This window comes from Arvicanthis niloticus, chromosome 22 (genome assembly GCF_011762505.2).
Source record: "Arvicanthis niloticus isolate mArvNil1 chromosome 22, mArvNil1.pat.X, whole genome shotgun sequence".
NCBI classification, from domain to species: Eukaryota; Metazoa; Chordata; class Mammalia; order Rodentia; family Muridae; genus Arvicanthis; species Arvicanthis niloticus.
Window position 1 is genome coordinate 49,099,696 of NC_133429.1, and position 13,307 is coordinate 49,113,002.

The 13,307-nt window shown below is 50.4% G+C and overlaps 1 protein-coding gene across 1 annotated transcript in view; it reads left to right on the top strand.

Annotated features, from left to right (window-relative positions):
- The first annotated feature begins 1,061 nt into the window (after nt 1-1,061).
- Nucleotides 1,062-13,307, top strand: part of Myo1a (myosin IA) — a 17,503-nt gene continuing 5,257 nt past the window's right edge. The window contains exons 1-21 of the mRNA XM_076920508.1: nt 1,062-1,311; nt 2,814-2,947; nt 3,041-3,156; nt 3,396-3,490; nt 4,355-4,459; nt 4,617-4,663; nt 4,760-4,823; nt 5,036-5,134; nt 7,303-7,406; nt 7,505-7,652; nt 8,047-8,165; nt 8,250-8,336; nt 9,766-9,831; nt 9,941-10,045; nt 10,907-10,969; nt 11,197-11,397; nt 11,538-11,764; nt 12,083-12,283; nt 12,437-12,530; nt 12,837-12,986; nt 13,077-13,145. Coding sequence (XP_076776623.1) covers nt 2,834-2,947; nt 3,041-3,156; nt 3,396-3,490; nt 4,355-4,459; nt 4,617-4,663; nt 4,760-4,823; nt 5,036-5,134; nt 7,303-7,406; nt 7,505-7,652; nt 8,047-8,165; nt 8,250-8,336; nt 9,766-9,831; nt 9,941-10,045; nt 10,907-10,969; nt 11,197-11,397; nt 11,538-11,764; nt 12,083-12,283; nt 12,437-12,530; nt 12,837-12,986; nt 13,077-13,145 — 2,274 coding nt within the window. The 5' untranslated portion in view covers nt 1,062-1,311; nt 2,814-2,833. The remainder of the gene's footprint in view (nt 1,312-2,813; nt 2,948-3,040; nt 3,157-3,395; nt 3,491-4,354; nt 4,460-4,616; nt 4,664-4,759; nt 4,824-5,035; nt 5,135-7,302; nt 7,407-7,504; nt 7,653-8,046; nt 8,166-8,249; nt 8,337-9,765; nt 9,832-9,940; nt 10,046-10,906; nt 10,970-11,196; nt 11,398-11,537; nt 11,765-12,082; nt 12,284-12,436; nt 12,531-12,836; nt 12,987-13,076; nt 13,146-13,307) is intronic.

The window sequence follows — 13,307 nt, forward strand, 5'->3', positions numbered from 1 at the left end:
AGTAAGCACTCATATGAGTCAATGGGTAGAGAAAGACAAACTCTAAGTGGCTCCAGACTCCTAGCCATGAGAGCATAAGACCTGGGTTCTAGTGCCAGTTATGGAAGTGTGTGTGGATCCTGGGAAAGTATTTCTTACTCTGGGTCTGACACCATTACACTGCCCCACCCCTGTAATAGGGATTATGTTTCGATAGCACTTCTGTTTAGCTTTCTATTTTCCTTGCTCTCTCCCTTCAAATAGACACAGTAAATCAATAAATTCTATAAGGGCAGGTTGAAAATGGAACTGCTGATGGATCAAGCTTATGTGGAGTGCTGCTGCAAGAGCAATAGAGCTCGGACCTTGAACCAGGCAGCAGAGGCTGAGGGTCGGAGTGTCACGTCTCCATGTTAAGTGATAGAATCACCTCATTTTCTCGTTGTGCATGCCTTGGAGGTAGAGGGCCATGCTGTTTAGGGATTTTCCTGGGTGGATGAAAGCATGTTTGGGAAGTTGGATTTTATAAGCTTTTACTTGACTGGCAGAGCCATTTTCTGCTAGGCTAAACCCAGGAAACATCTCAGGGTCTTACTTGGTGTCCTATTGCTGAGAAATTATTAAATCGGAAACCTCAGGATGTAGGCTGCCTAACTCACAGGGTGAGGCAGTGAAACGGATATCCAAGCAGACGTAAGGAGTCACAGCTCTGACTTCAGTCTGTATAATGTGTCATTCAAGGGAAGAGAAGTGGACAGGATTTGGGATTTTGTCACTTAGCCCCCAAGGTGACCTGAGTACACGCACACGCGCACACATGCACCTGCCCAAACCTGCTTCAATCTATGACAATGTTTTCAACTCTTTCTTGGAAAATCTTTTCCTTAGATAAAAATTCCGTTCCTTCTGCTCTTATTTCCAAATTCTTGGAATAGTGGGGCATGGACTCTATTGGAGGCCTCAGTAAAAGCCAGGCAGATAGGCTTTCCCTAAATGCAGGGAGTCTAAGCTTCACGAGCTTGTGAAGGGTTAAGGGAGCCACACCCTCAGCAGGAATAGCCCTGGACTTTGTGCTGAGCAGCCATCTCTCTGGCCTCTTCTGGCCTGAGTCTCACAGGGAGCCGCGGCGAGAGGAGCCTGCACAGAGGAAGGTTGGACAGAGGACACCTGACTTTTTGACACCATGGACAGCTCCTGCTAACTAAGATACTGCTCCATCCTTGGTATCTGTGGCTCATACCCTTTCCATCAGACTGAGACTTAGTCTCCCTCCCCCCCTCCCCCATTCTTCAAGGGGCACTGAAGTACGTACGTCCTTGCTTCTACTGTTGGGTAAGTCCTGCCCTGCCTTGTCACCTTGGGGTGCCCCTTCTGGGATCTGTTTCTTTTTTCCTCTTTCTCACCTCCAAATAATCATATTTTTACTCCTCTTAGTTCAAACTCAAAAATGTGCCCTCATTCTATACCTCTGCTTCACACCCTTCTCTGCCAAGTTGCTTTAAAGACTGTGTGTGTGTGTGTACATGTACATGCAGGTGAGGGGGGCAGACTGGATCTTACTTTGTACTTCAGTCTGGTCTGTGGTTCATTGTGCAGCTCAGGTTGGCCTCAAACTCATGACAGTCCTTCTGCTTTAGCCTCCTGAATACTGTGATTACAGGCATAAGCCACCATGCATGGCTACTTAGCCTTAATCTGAGAAATAGGGGCTAATAACAACATCTGCTTCATGGGCTATTATAACTGTCAAGTTACAGTGTTCAGAGCTCTGCCTGACCTGTGATGAATTATAACTGTCAAGTTACAGTGTTCAGAGCTCTGCCTGACCTGTGATGAATGCCACATGTTTTCTAGAGACTGCTATCAGTATCCATGTGGTGCCCTAGGTATTTAGGAAGTTACTGGAGCTTGGGGAAGGCAGAATGAAGGAGAAAGAAGGCTGGGTGTCTTCCTTGCCCTGTATGCTGTTCCTGTTCTCCCCCTAGGTTCACAGAAGCTGGAGAGTGAGGGAATGTGTTATACTCCTGCTTGGGAGTGGCACTGACCATTGTACTACTACTTCTGCCACCCCGCCCACTCAGTCTGCATGAGGAGGCTTTTTATTTCCTCAGAAACACCTGCCATATGCCTCATGAATGCAGCCCAGCCCAGCCCTTTCCCTGCCCCCAGAGTCCTCCCTGGAGCACTCCTCCTTGCCCACTCCAAACAGCTACTAAAAAATGGGGTGTGTCTCTTTGGGCAAAGTCCATGCCAGAAGATGATAGGTATGGGTATAAACTGTGAAGATTTTACAGTCAGACAGAAGCAGGAGGGACAGTGAGAGACTGACGGTTGAGAAAGTCTGCTCACTCCCGTCTTCTATGGGCAGTTCTGATCTTTTGTCTATATTCCTGAGCTCATCACCTTATCCAACATCATCTAAAAATAAAGTCACTGTGGTAATGACAGAAAAGAGAGACCTCTGGAGACAGGCATTGTAGACGGATTAGGTGACTGAAGTAGGGGTTGAACACAAGCACTAGGGTAAGGAGCCAGAGAAAGCACCCCCTCAGGAGGGAGGAGGGAGAGCACCTTGAGTACCTGGCTGCAGAACAAAGCTTGCCTCACACTTTCTCCAGCCTTCAACTTTATGCAAGATTCTGCTCCCCTTTCCCCATGTGGGCAGACAAAGGTAGTCCTGTCTGATGCCCATCCCACCCCTACCCAGGGTTCCTCCACCTCCCTGGCTGTTCAGGTTGGTCCAGAGACCCTTCTGGCTTGAGGGTCTTCCCCTCCTACCATGACTTAACTCTTAAGCTGAGCCATCAGCAGCAATTTACCATGTTTATTCCCAGGATCCTCATAGCACCTTGGCATGCCTCTCCTGGAAGGTCCCGTGGGGGTGGAGGACCTCATCCTCCTGGAACCCCTGGATGAGGAGTCTCTGATCAAGAACCTCCAACTTCGTTATGAAAACAAAGAGATTTATGTGAGTTTGCTGTGGGAGCCAGGCTGTAAGCTACCCAGGGGGTTCCCATATTCCTCCTGCCAGGCTCATTGTCTCACCCTCCTCTTGACCCAGACATACATTGGGAATGTGGTGATCTCAGTGAACCCCTACCAGCAACTTCCCATCTATGGCCCAGAGTTCATTGCCAAATACCGGGACTATACTTTCTATGAGCTGAAGCCCCACATGTGAGTAAAGGGAGCCAGAGGATGGCTGACAAGTGTCTGTGAAGCACCCTCGTCTCCCCAAGCCCGTCCCCAAAGGAGGTTCTTCAACATCCCTGTTCCCCTGAGAATCCTTCCGAGACTGAGTTCCTGTCTGATCTGGTCCACACAAGGAGGGTGGATGAACCTAGTGCTAAGGATTGGAAGATGTTTCCTTGGGCTAGCTTCACTTCCTTCCTCACTGACCACTTCCTTCCCACAAGCTATGCTTTGGCAAATGTGGCCTACCAGTCACTGAAGGATCGGGACCGGGACCAGTGTATCCTCATCACAGGCGAGAGTGGAGCTGGCAAGACTGGTGAGGAGGCTCGAGGCTTGGGGGAGACCAGGAATCATGTCTGGAATCATCTCCTCATCTCTCCAAGCCAGGCCTGTCTTCCATCCACATTGTTTCCTCTCTAGGTTTCCTTTCTTTTTTTCTTTCTTAGGGTTTTGACATTTTTGTGTCTATATGTTTATGCCTGAGTGTGTGTATATGTTTGTACCACAGACATGTGGGTGCCTGCAGAAGGCAGAAGAGGCTATCAGATCCTCTGGAACTGGAGTTGCAGGTGGTTTTGAGCCACCTAATGCGAGTGCTGGGAACCAAACTTAAGTCTTCTACGAGAGTAGCAAGTAACGCAGGATGGTGGTGGCGCACGCCTTTAATCCCAGCACTTAGGAGGCAGAAGCAGGTGGATCTCTGAGTTTGAGGCCAACCTGGTCTACAGAGCAAGTTCCAGGACAGCCAGGGCCACACAGAGAAACGTTTGTCTCCAAAACCCAAGGGCACACATATGCACATGAGCTCATGTGCGCTCTCTCTCTCTCTCTCTCTCTCTCTCTCTCTCTCTCTCTCTCTCTCTCTCTCTCTCTCTCTCACACACACACACACACACACACACACACACACACGAGAGGAAGAGGGAGATGGGGAGGGAGGGAGAGAGAGAGAAGCAAGTGTTCTTAACCACTGATTCATCTCTCCAGTTCAGTCCCTCCTATGTTTCTTACTGCCAGTGTGAGAGCTAAGTGAGATGGGAGTGGGTGTGCCCTGGTTGGGGACTCTATGATAGTTTAAGGGGGTGGAAGCCGTTGTGTCCTGGTCAAGGACCCTAATAGTTAACGGTGGGAGAGGGGAGTGGGTGTGTCCTGACTCACTCAGAGCGTCTCTCCTATACAGAGGCGAGTAAGCTGGTGATGTCCTACGTGGCTGCTGTCTGTGGGAAAGGAGAGCAGGTGAACTCGGTGAAGGAGCAGCTGCTTCAGTCGAACCCAGTGCTGGAAGGTGAGCTGTCGGTCTCTACTCTCCATCCCCAGAAACACTGTTTCCCTTCTGCACGATTGGTCAACAGACCGGAAGGAGCTGTCCCCTCAGAACTCTCCTCTAGGCTCTAACTCTTGGGAGCTCGGGCCCCTCACTTTCTCTTTCTTTGTCTCCACAGCATTTGGCAATGCCAAGACCATCCGCAATGACAACTCCTCTCGATTTGTGAGTGACCACATCTGCCCAGGAGGAGTGTGGGGTGGGGGCTGGAAGTGAGGAGGGCAACACAGAGCCAAAGCTTTCTCTGGTCTCTCCATGCAGGGAAAGTACATGGACATCGAGTTTGACTTCAAAGGGTCCCCCCTTGGCGGTGTCATCACCAACTGTACGTGTCTCCTTCCCATAAGCCTCACCAACACTCTCCACTTCTGTCCCTTTATTCCCATCTGCCTCTGCAGGCAAGAGGATTCTTAGGTTCCAAGAAACTCCCCAACTCTTAGGAACACTGGGGCTCGGGGCAGAATGGGTGGGGGGTGGGGGGAGATATGCTGAGAGTCTCCTGGGCTCTCAGGTGGATGTTTCCTCCCTCCCTCCCAGATCTGCTTGAGAAGTCCCGAGTGGTGAAGCAACTCAAAGGGGAGAGGAACTTCCATATCTTCTATCAGCTGCTGGCTGGAGCAGACACACAGCTGCTGAGTATGTGATCTTCCCAGGCTCCTCCTACCCTGTCCTATCTCCAGAGCCCCAGGCCCCTCTTTCTCCCTTCTCTCAAGCCCCCTCTCCATGTCTCCTCCCTGTATTTCCCACCCACAGCCTTGTGGCTCAGGGTTGAGAACGAGTCCCCTGGTGTCTCTACTCTCTTCTTTGCTGGTTCAAAGCCAGAGATCACCTTCCTTGTGTCCTTGTTGCCCTTGGCCCCATGCCCTGACTGCTTCTTCTTTCCCCACACTGATGTCAGGCCTGGGACACTCATTCCCAGCTACCTTCCTTCCTTCTCATTCCTAGGGGTTCTGTTGACAGTTTTAGAGAAGCAGACAGGATAGATGAGTGTTTGAGAACTTCTAAGATCTTCATTGACTGTGCCTGGACTTACATACCTACCTCACCTGGGATCTTCCTTGTTTTTTTTTTTTTTTTTTTTTTCTTCTTTTCTTTCTATTCTTTTGTTTGTTGTTTTCTCTGTGTATCCCTGGCTGTCCTGGAACTATCTCTTTGGGCCAGGCTGGCCTCAAACTCAACAAACATCTTCTTGCTTTTGCCTCTCAAGTGCTGGGATTAAAGGCACGTGCTACTACTGCCCAGCAGTATTTCTGGTTTTCTTTACTTAGATAGCTCTATAGAGGTTTAATCCAGCCATCATCCATCCATCATCCATCCATCATCTATCCATCTATCCATCCATCCATCCATCCATCCATCCATCCATCCATCCATCATCCCCTGACCATGCATTATGTTAGGGCTGAGTGAGAGAGCTGAGTATGACATGAATCAAAGAACTCAGTTTTGTAGGGATGGCAGGCATGTAGTACTCCAGTGCATTATGGTTGGTTCCAATAAGCCTGTGCAGATAGCCATAGGAGTGGATAGTGTTGATCTCCTTGACTGTTCTGGGGAAGAGTTCACAGCAGCCTGAAAACCAGACTGGCCAGCATGGCTCTGGATAAAACCGGACTGGTCAGCATGGCTCTGGATGAGCATTACTGAGGGTGTGGGGGGACTTGGCTCTTGACAGAGTTTGCCTCTCAGAACCCTCCTCTCTAGCTGGGGGAATCAACCATGTGGATTTCCAGCCCCTAAGGAGCTGTCTCTTTGATTCACTGTAATTCTGTGCTTGACTTTTGCATAACTTTTTTTCTCCCACTCCTTGAAATCTTTATGGTTCAGGAGACTGCTGCATAGGTCTTATTCTCCCCTTCTTGGCTTAATGGCCTTAATGCTGTTCAATTTGTCTGACTCACAGGCACTAGGGTTTTATTCTGGCTGGGTCCATATCTGTTAGTTTAAGTTGCGTCTGGGTGAATCTCCCTGGTTCCATTATACCCGAGTTTTCTGACTCATTCTCTCTCCAGCTTCTGAACGTCCTAGTAAGTGCTGATTTCAGAATCTGCATGCCAGAGGGAGCTGCCGCCAAATCGTTTGAGGCTCACTACTCTGATTCTCAGATCATTTGCACAAAACATAATCGACATACCTCTCTCTGCTCTATCATCAGCCCAACTCTTCCTATCTTAGTAAACAGCTTGGGACATTTCCTCGGTTCATTTATTAATGTGAAAATAAAAATCTGTTTGCCAGGCAGGTAACATGTCAATAAAAGGCAATTCCAACACACAAATCTTTCATTTTAGAGGGGGAAAAAAAAAAAAAAAAAAAGAGCCCTTCTGATGTGGCCTGGAAGAGTCTCACTTATCATAGGCGAACACAAGGAAGCCATTTAGCTCAGCAGCCAGCACTGGGGAAAACCTTCCCTGGGTAATGTTAGGGTTGGTGAGCAGACACTGCTGTGTTGACACAGCAGGGGACAGCGAGGCTGGGTGCACATATGTATGTTTTTTTCTTCCCTCACCTTCTTGCCAGAGCAGGAGAGAAGATTTACTTGGTCGTTTTCATTGTTTAGAACCCCGAGGATGGGGATATAAATCAGTGAGACTCTTGTGGAATTCTTTAACAGATATGAATACCCAACCCTAAAAAAAATAGTTTAAAAATGTGTTTATCATCATAGGAGTGTATTTTCCCAGCCAAAGGAGACAAGGGATGAACCTAAATCATGACCCAGGGCAAGGGTCGTGAGGTGTCAGGCCGATATATTCTAGAGAGCAGGTGACACCATTTCCTCTGTACTCTCTCTGTATGCCCAGAGGCTCTGAGGCTTGAGGAGGACACACGTGGCTACGCCTACCTGAATAGGGAGGTGTCCAAGGTGAACGGTATGGACGACGCCTCCAACTTCAGGGCTGTACAGGTGAGTGCCCAGTGTGGGCAGGCTTGGGCCCTCAGGCCATCCTCTGAGACCTTGGTCCGGCTCCACTAGCTCAGCTTGACTTCTGCTTTCTTCCCAAGAACGCAATGTCGGTGATTGGGTTCTCAGAGGAGGAAATTAGACAAGTACTGGAGGTGACAGCCCTGGTGCTGAAGCTGGGGAATGTGAAGCTGACAGACGAGTTCCAGGCCAACGGGATTCCAGCCAGTGGCATCTGTGATTCAAAAGGTTGGTACTCCCTTCCCGGAGCCCGCCATGAGTCTCCTACCCTCAGTCCAATTTGCGAACCACCTCCAACGTGACCAGCCCGGTCTGCCTCCACTCAGCCCACTTCTGCAGCCTCCTCCAGTGAGACCCACTGGTCACTTTACTGAAGCACTTCAGAATGAGCTTCTGAAAACAGATTAGGCTCTGGTCTAAGATGTGCAGAAGTTTAGTTGAATCTCCTGAGATATGGAAGCAATCTGACCTGCAGTGTGCCCCACTCCTCCTGGGTCAACTGCAGTGACTTCCCCAGCCATCATGGGTCACTAATCATCCAGGCAGCTTCCGTGGTCAGTCCCACCCCCACTGAGATGAGCCCCTCCCCCTCCAGCCACCTTGTATTTCTCTATCCTTGTAGGTATTCAGGAGATTGGGGAGATGATGGGCTTGAACTCTGAGGAACTAGAGAGAGCTCTGTGCTCAAGAACGGTGGAGACAGGCAAAGAGAAGGTAGTCACGGTGCTGAATGTGACGCAGGTAAGAGCCCTCCTGAAGGAGCTGACTTTGAGACTGTTCTGTGACTGCCACAGTAATGAGATTGTCCCCTCCCTTGCCCTCCAGGCTCAATATGCTCGGGATGCCCTGGCAAAGAATATTTACAGCCGCCTCTTCGACTGGATAGTGAATCGTATCAATGAGAGCATCAAGGTGAGACGGCCCTTTCCCAGCCCAAGCCTGCTTCACCTCCTCGCTCTTCCCTTGCAAGACTGCTTCACTTTCACACTCTGGCTGCCAGCTCATTCTTGCTTTCTGAGATGCACAGTAGGACAGTCATGAAGAAGGAACAGCTCCTTCTAGGAGTCTGAGTCCCTCTGTCTGATCCAGTTATTTACTGGTCTCTCACCTTCTCAGAGATACTGAGCCTCGGGTTCCTCAGGTTCCTGATTTGGCAACAGCCGATAATGCCTATGATTGTCTGCCTGTTTCACAGCGTTTACTGCAGACCAAAATGTGTATGGTTGCCTTGTGACTCGGCAGATCCATACCTTGGCATATATCCAAGAGAATGCTGCATACAAACATTTGTAGAAATGTTACACATGATAGAAAAAAAAGGAAAAGAGGGTGCTGGGGGTGGATCAGGAAGTGCTGGCCAACTTGAGCTACATAGTGATTCCAAGACCATCCTGGGCTATGTAAGATCCTGTCTCTACAAACTAATACATAAGTGAGTGAATACATAACTATTAATATAGTAATTATTAATAGTCAAAAATGGAAACAACCCATGCTCATCAGATTACGGCTAGATAAACACCATGTGGTATGTACATGTAGCTGTATCATTAGGCCATAAAGACGAATAGAAGGGCTGGCAAGGTGGCTCGGCGGTTAATAAATGAATATTTATTTATGGCTTTGGCATGGTGGGTACAACACAGGGTCTCACTCATGCTAAGCAGCTCACCACTGAGCTTCGGTAAAGCTGATGTTACTCAGGTCATTTACGAGCTGCCTGCCGAGGAGAAGGCACAGGGTTAGGTGAGATTTACATTTTGGCTGGGGCAAATGGTTTTTTCTTCTAAAGTTTTTTTTTTTTTTTTTTTTTTCCCTTCTCCAAACTGGAACTAATCAGATCACATAATAAATGGCATGGGGTTTTCTTTTGTAAAATACTAAAATGTAAGGGCTGACCAAAAACTGTGGGTCAAGACAACAACCCATTCACAGGGCATCTCCTAAGACCATCAGAAAGTACAAATATTTGTGTTACAATTCATAACAGCAGCAAACTTACACTTATGAAGCAGCAATGGACATGGTTGTATGGGTGGGGTCACCACAGTGTGAGGAACCGTGGTAAGGTTGCAGCATCAGGAAGGTGGGGACCTTAGCCTCAGAGCATCTTAATGTCTTCCTCGTTCGTATCACGGGGACCATCATGGAATCCATGTGTATCTCCCCTCTTTTCCTTGGTTTGTCCTGCAGTGAACACTGGGGGAAGAAGGGAGGAGACACCCCAGCTCCCCTCCAGCTTGGTCGAGCATACTATAATTCTGTTTGTTCCCAGTCTAATCCTAGCTACCTGGTTCACGCAGTGAGCCATTCCTCACGCTTACCTCTCCCTCTTCTTCAGGTGGGCACTGGGGAGAAGAGGAAGGTTATGGGGGTCCTGGATATCTACGGCTTTGAGATATTGGAGGTGAGAGAGCATCAGACAACCTCCAGTGTCCTGCATCCCCTTTGAGGGGGACAGGCTCACCGTGGGTGAGGGAGGAGGACCTGAAGTGAGCCACCCTCCTTCCACGCAGGATAACAGCTTTGAGCAGTTCGTGATCAACTACTGCAATGAGAAGCTACAGCAGGTGTTCATAGAGCTGACCCTGAAGGAAGAACAGGAGGAGTACAAGCGAGAAGTGAGCGGAGCCCCTGCTTGTCCTGCTGAGGACTTCTGGAAGCGTGCCTTTCTCCTTGATCACAGTTTCCTCTAATTGTCCCCAGATGGGAGCGCAAGGACAAAATGTCTCCCTCACAGCTGAACTTTCAGCAGTGCTAAGTTACCCAAGTACTGCGTTTCCTTCTAACCTTCCATGTCCCCAGCCTTGCACTCCAGGCTAGCCCGGTCTAGGGGACAGACGGATGGAAGGGTGTTTGTGTCCTGATAAGAGAGAAGTGACAGCTATGCTTGGCCCATGACAGACAGAGACAGATTGAGAAGGGACATTTCTCCGGGGCTTGGCACCCTATACAATTCCCGTCTCTAACTTGTCAGAATCTGTTGCCTGCCCCCTGGCGCTGGGTGCTGTTGCTGTCCCGTTAGAGCTGCATCACTCCAGACTTGCCCATCAGCAGTGCCTTGCGGCTCCCGATCTTCACACCCTTTCTCTGACTCAGTGCAACCTCCTGTGTCCCATGGCTAGGTGTTAGAAAAGCTTTCTAATTACGCCAGTGCACTTCCAAGTGTGAGCAGCCGAGTATCTCACAAACCTGCAGACGTCCCCTGTGAGTTTATGAACGGGCCTCCGCAGCAGGCTCTTCAGGCAACATAGCTGCAAACGTAGGGAAGACTTTTACAAAGTTGTGTCACGAATATTATTTTTTTTCTCTTCCACCAACCCGGGAGGGATGAGCTGTAAACGGAATGTCACCAAGACCTCTTCTAGTGACGAGGCTTTCCAAAGTTCCTTTGTAGGGTGGGCTAAAGGGAGTCTGGGTCTGGTGAGGTCTTTAAAGATTTCCTGGGACTTGCTTCTCTAACTGATGCCTCCCTTGGCCAGGGCATACCATGGACAAAGGTGGACTACTTTGACAACGGCATTATCTGTAACCTCATTGAACATGTGAGTGGCTGTTCTCTCACTTTGGGGACCTCCCTTTCCAGACTGCCTGAGAATCCTTCTCTGCCCCGCCCCCCCCCCCGCCCCCGCCCCCGGCCCCCCCCCCCCCCCCCCCCCCCGGCTCCCTCTCTTCCTTTCTCCCTTTTCAAGAGGGAAAAGGATGCAAGCAGGTAGAGTGGACGTCGTGAAGGACCAGGTCGAGGTTACACTGACTCTGTTCCCTTGCTTAGAGTCAGCGAGGCATCCTGGCCATGTTAGATGAAGAGTGCCTGAGACCTGGGGTGGTCAGCGACTCCACTTTCCTAGCAAAGCTGAACCAGCTCTTCTCTAAGCACAGTCACTATGAGAGTAAAGTTACCCAGAATGCCCAGCGCCAGTACGATCGCACCATGGGCCTCAGCTGCTTCCGCATCTGCCACTATGCCGGCAAGGTGATGTAGAAGGGCTGCATGGGAGCCATGGGCAGGGGCTGGCATGGGAATGGGAACTGAAGGTGCTTCTCAGTGTAACTGGGGGGTCCGAGTGCCGGAAGGTAGCCGTGGGCTCTGAACCCACATCCGCTCCTCTGCAGGTGACATACAACGTGACTGGCTTCATCGACAAGAATAACGACCTACTCTTCCGAGACCTCTCCCAGACAATGTGGAAGGCCCGGCATCGCCTCCTCCAGTCCTTGTTCCCAGAGGGGAATCCCAAGGAAGCGTCTCTCAAACGTCCCCCGACTGCCGGGACCCAGTTTAAGAATTCAGTGGCCATACTCATGAAGAACCTGTATTCTAAGAACCCCAACTACATCAGGTGAAAAGCTGGACACACCGAGAACATCCTTCATATGGGATAGGGCCAATGCATGGTGGAGCGTGTCCATGTCGGGGAGTCTTTAGAACAGGGTTTTAGAGGCTCTTTCCTCGGGGAACACAGGACCAGATGAGGAGCTGAGCATCCAGTGGTGGACAGAGTGGCATCACAGAGTGAGACTGGAAGGCTAGAGGGTCTCCTTTCATTTTTTGTTGAGATTTCCACCTCTGGGAGTTGTGGGAAGTAGGTGTGTGGAGACCGGAGCCATTTCATTGGCATTTCATTCCTGAGCCTGTGTCTTCCCAACTCCCCGACCAGGTGCATAAAGCCCAATGACCAGCAGCAGCAAGGCAGGTTCACCTCAGAGCTGGTTATGGTCCAGGCTCGATACCTGGGGCTGCTGGAGAATGTTCGGGTGCGCAGGGCTGGCTATGCCTTCCGCCAGAACTATAAGCCTTTCCTGGAGAGATACCGATTGCTGAGTCGGAGTACCTGGCCCCACTGGAATGGGGAAGATCGGTAAGACCCAACAGGGAGAAGGCGCTGAATAAATCTGCTGAACAGGCAGATGGGTTCTTGGGGAAATGACATTTTTCTTCAGAGGGATAAGGGGAATGTGGAGAGGACTGCCCTGACACACCTCTCTGTAACTCTCCCCATCTATCCCTGTAGGGAAGGTGTGGAGAAGGTCCTCGGGTCTCTGACTCTGTCGGCAGAGGAGCTGGCCTATGGGAAGACAAAGATCTTCATCAGAAGCCCCAAGACTGTGAGTCAGGAAGTGTGCTGCTGCATTTGGTGGGGATAGAATGTGGAACTGTGATCGGCTCACCCGAGAAAGAGGAAGGCGGCATCCAGTACAGGACTGGATGGTGCCTGAGAAAGGTGTCACCCTGGGAACTGAGTGCTGAACACTGCCTGCCCTAAGCTAGGGGCTCACTGTCGGGCCTGGCTGGCTGTAGTAGACACTGAAAGACTGGTGATCATGTGAAGTCGCTGGGGAGCCTGGAGTGTAGTGTGTTCAGTGTCGTGTAAGCGAGAACAAGCCCCTCTTTGCCCACCCCCCACCCCCTAGCTTTTCTACCTGGAAGAACAAAGGCGTCTGAGGATTCAGCAGCTGGCCACCCTCATACAGAAGGTTTACCGGGGCTGGCGCTGTCGGACCTACTACCAGCAGATGCGAAAGAGTCAGATCCTCATCTCGGCTTGGTTTCGGGGCAACAAGGTGCTGCTGCTTCCTAAGCGCCATGTCAGTCACCATCCTGTGGCAGGGGAAACGTGTGGCTCTTCCTAACCGTGCCCATGTCTCCTACAGCAAAAGAAGCACTACCAGAAGATGCGGTCGTCCGTACTGCTGATCCAGGCTTTCGTGAGGGGGTGGAGGGTAAGGAAGTGAAGAGGGGCCCCTGCCCACACGCGGCTTCAGCTGGGTTGTTCCCCCCTCGTGCTGTGAGAAAGGCCTCCTAGGGCCACTCTGTGACACTGGGACTGTCCTGCTCTGGCTTGGGGTGTGCATCCAGGAGGCCAGCGTGCAGGTCTGGGGGTG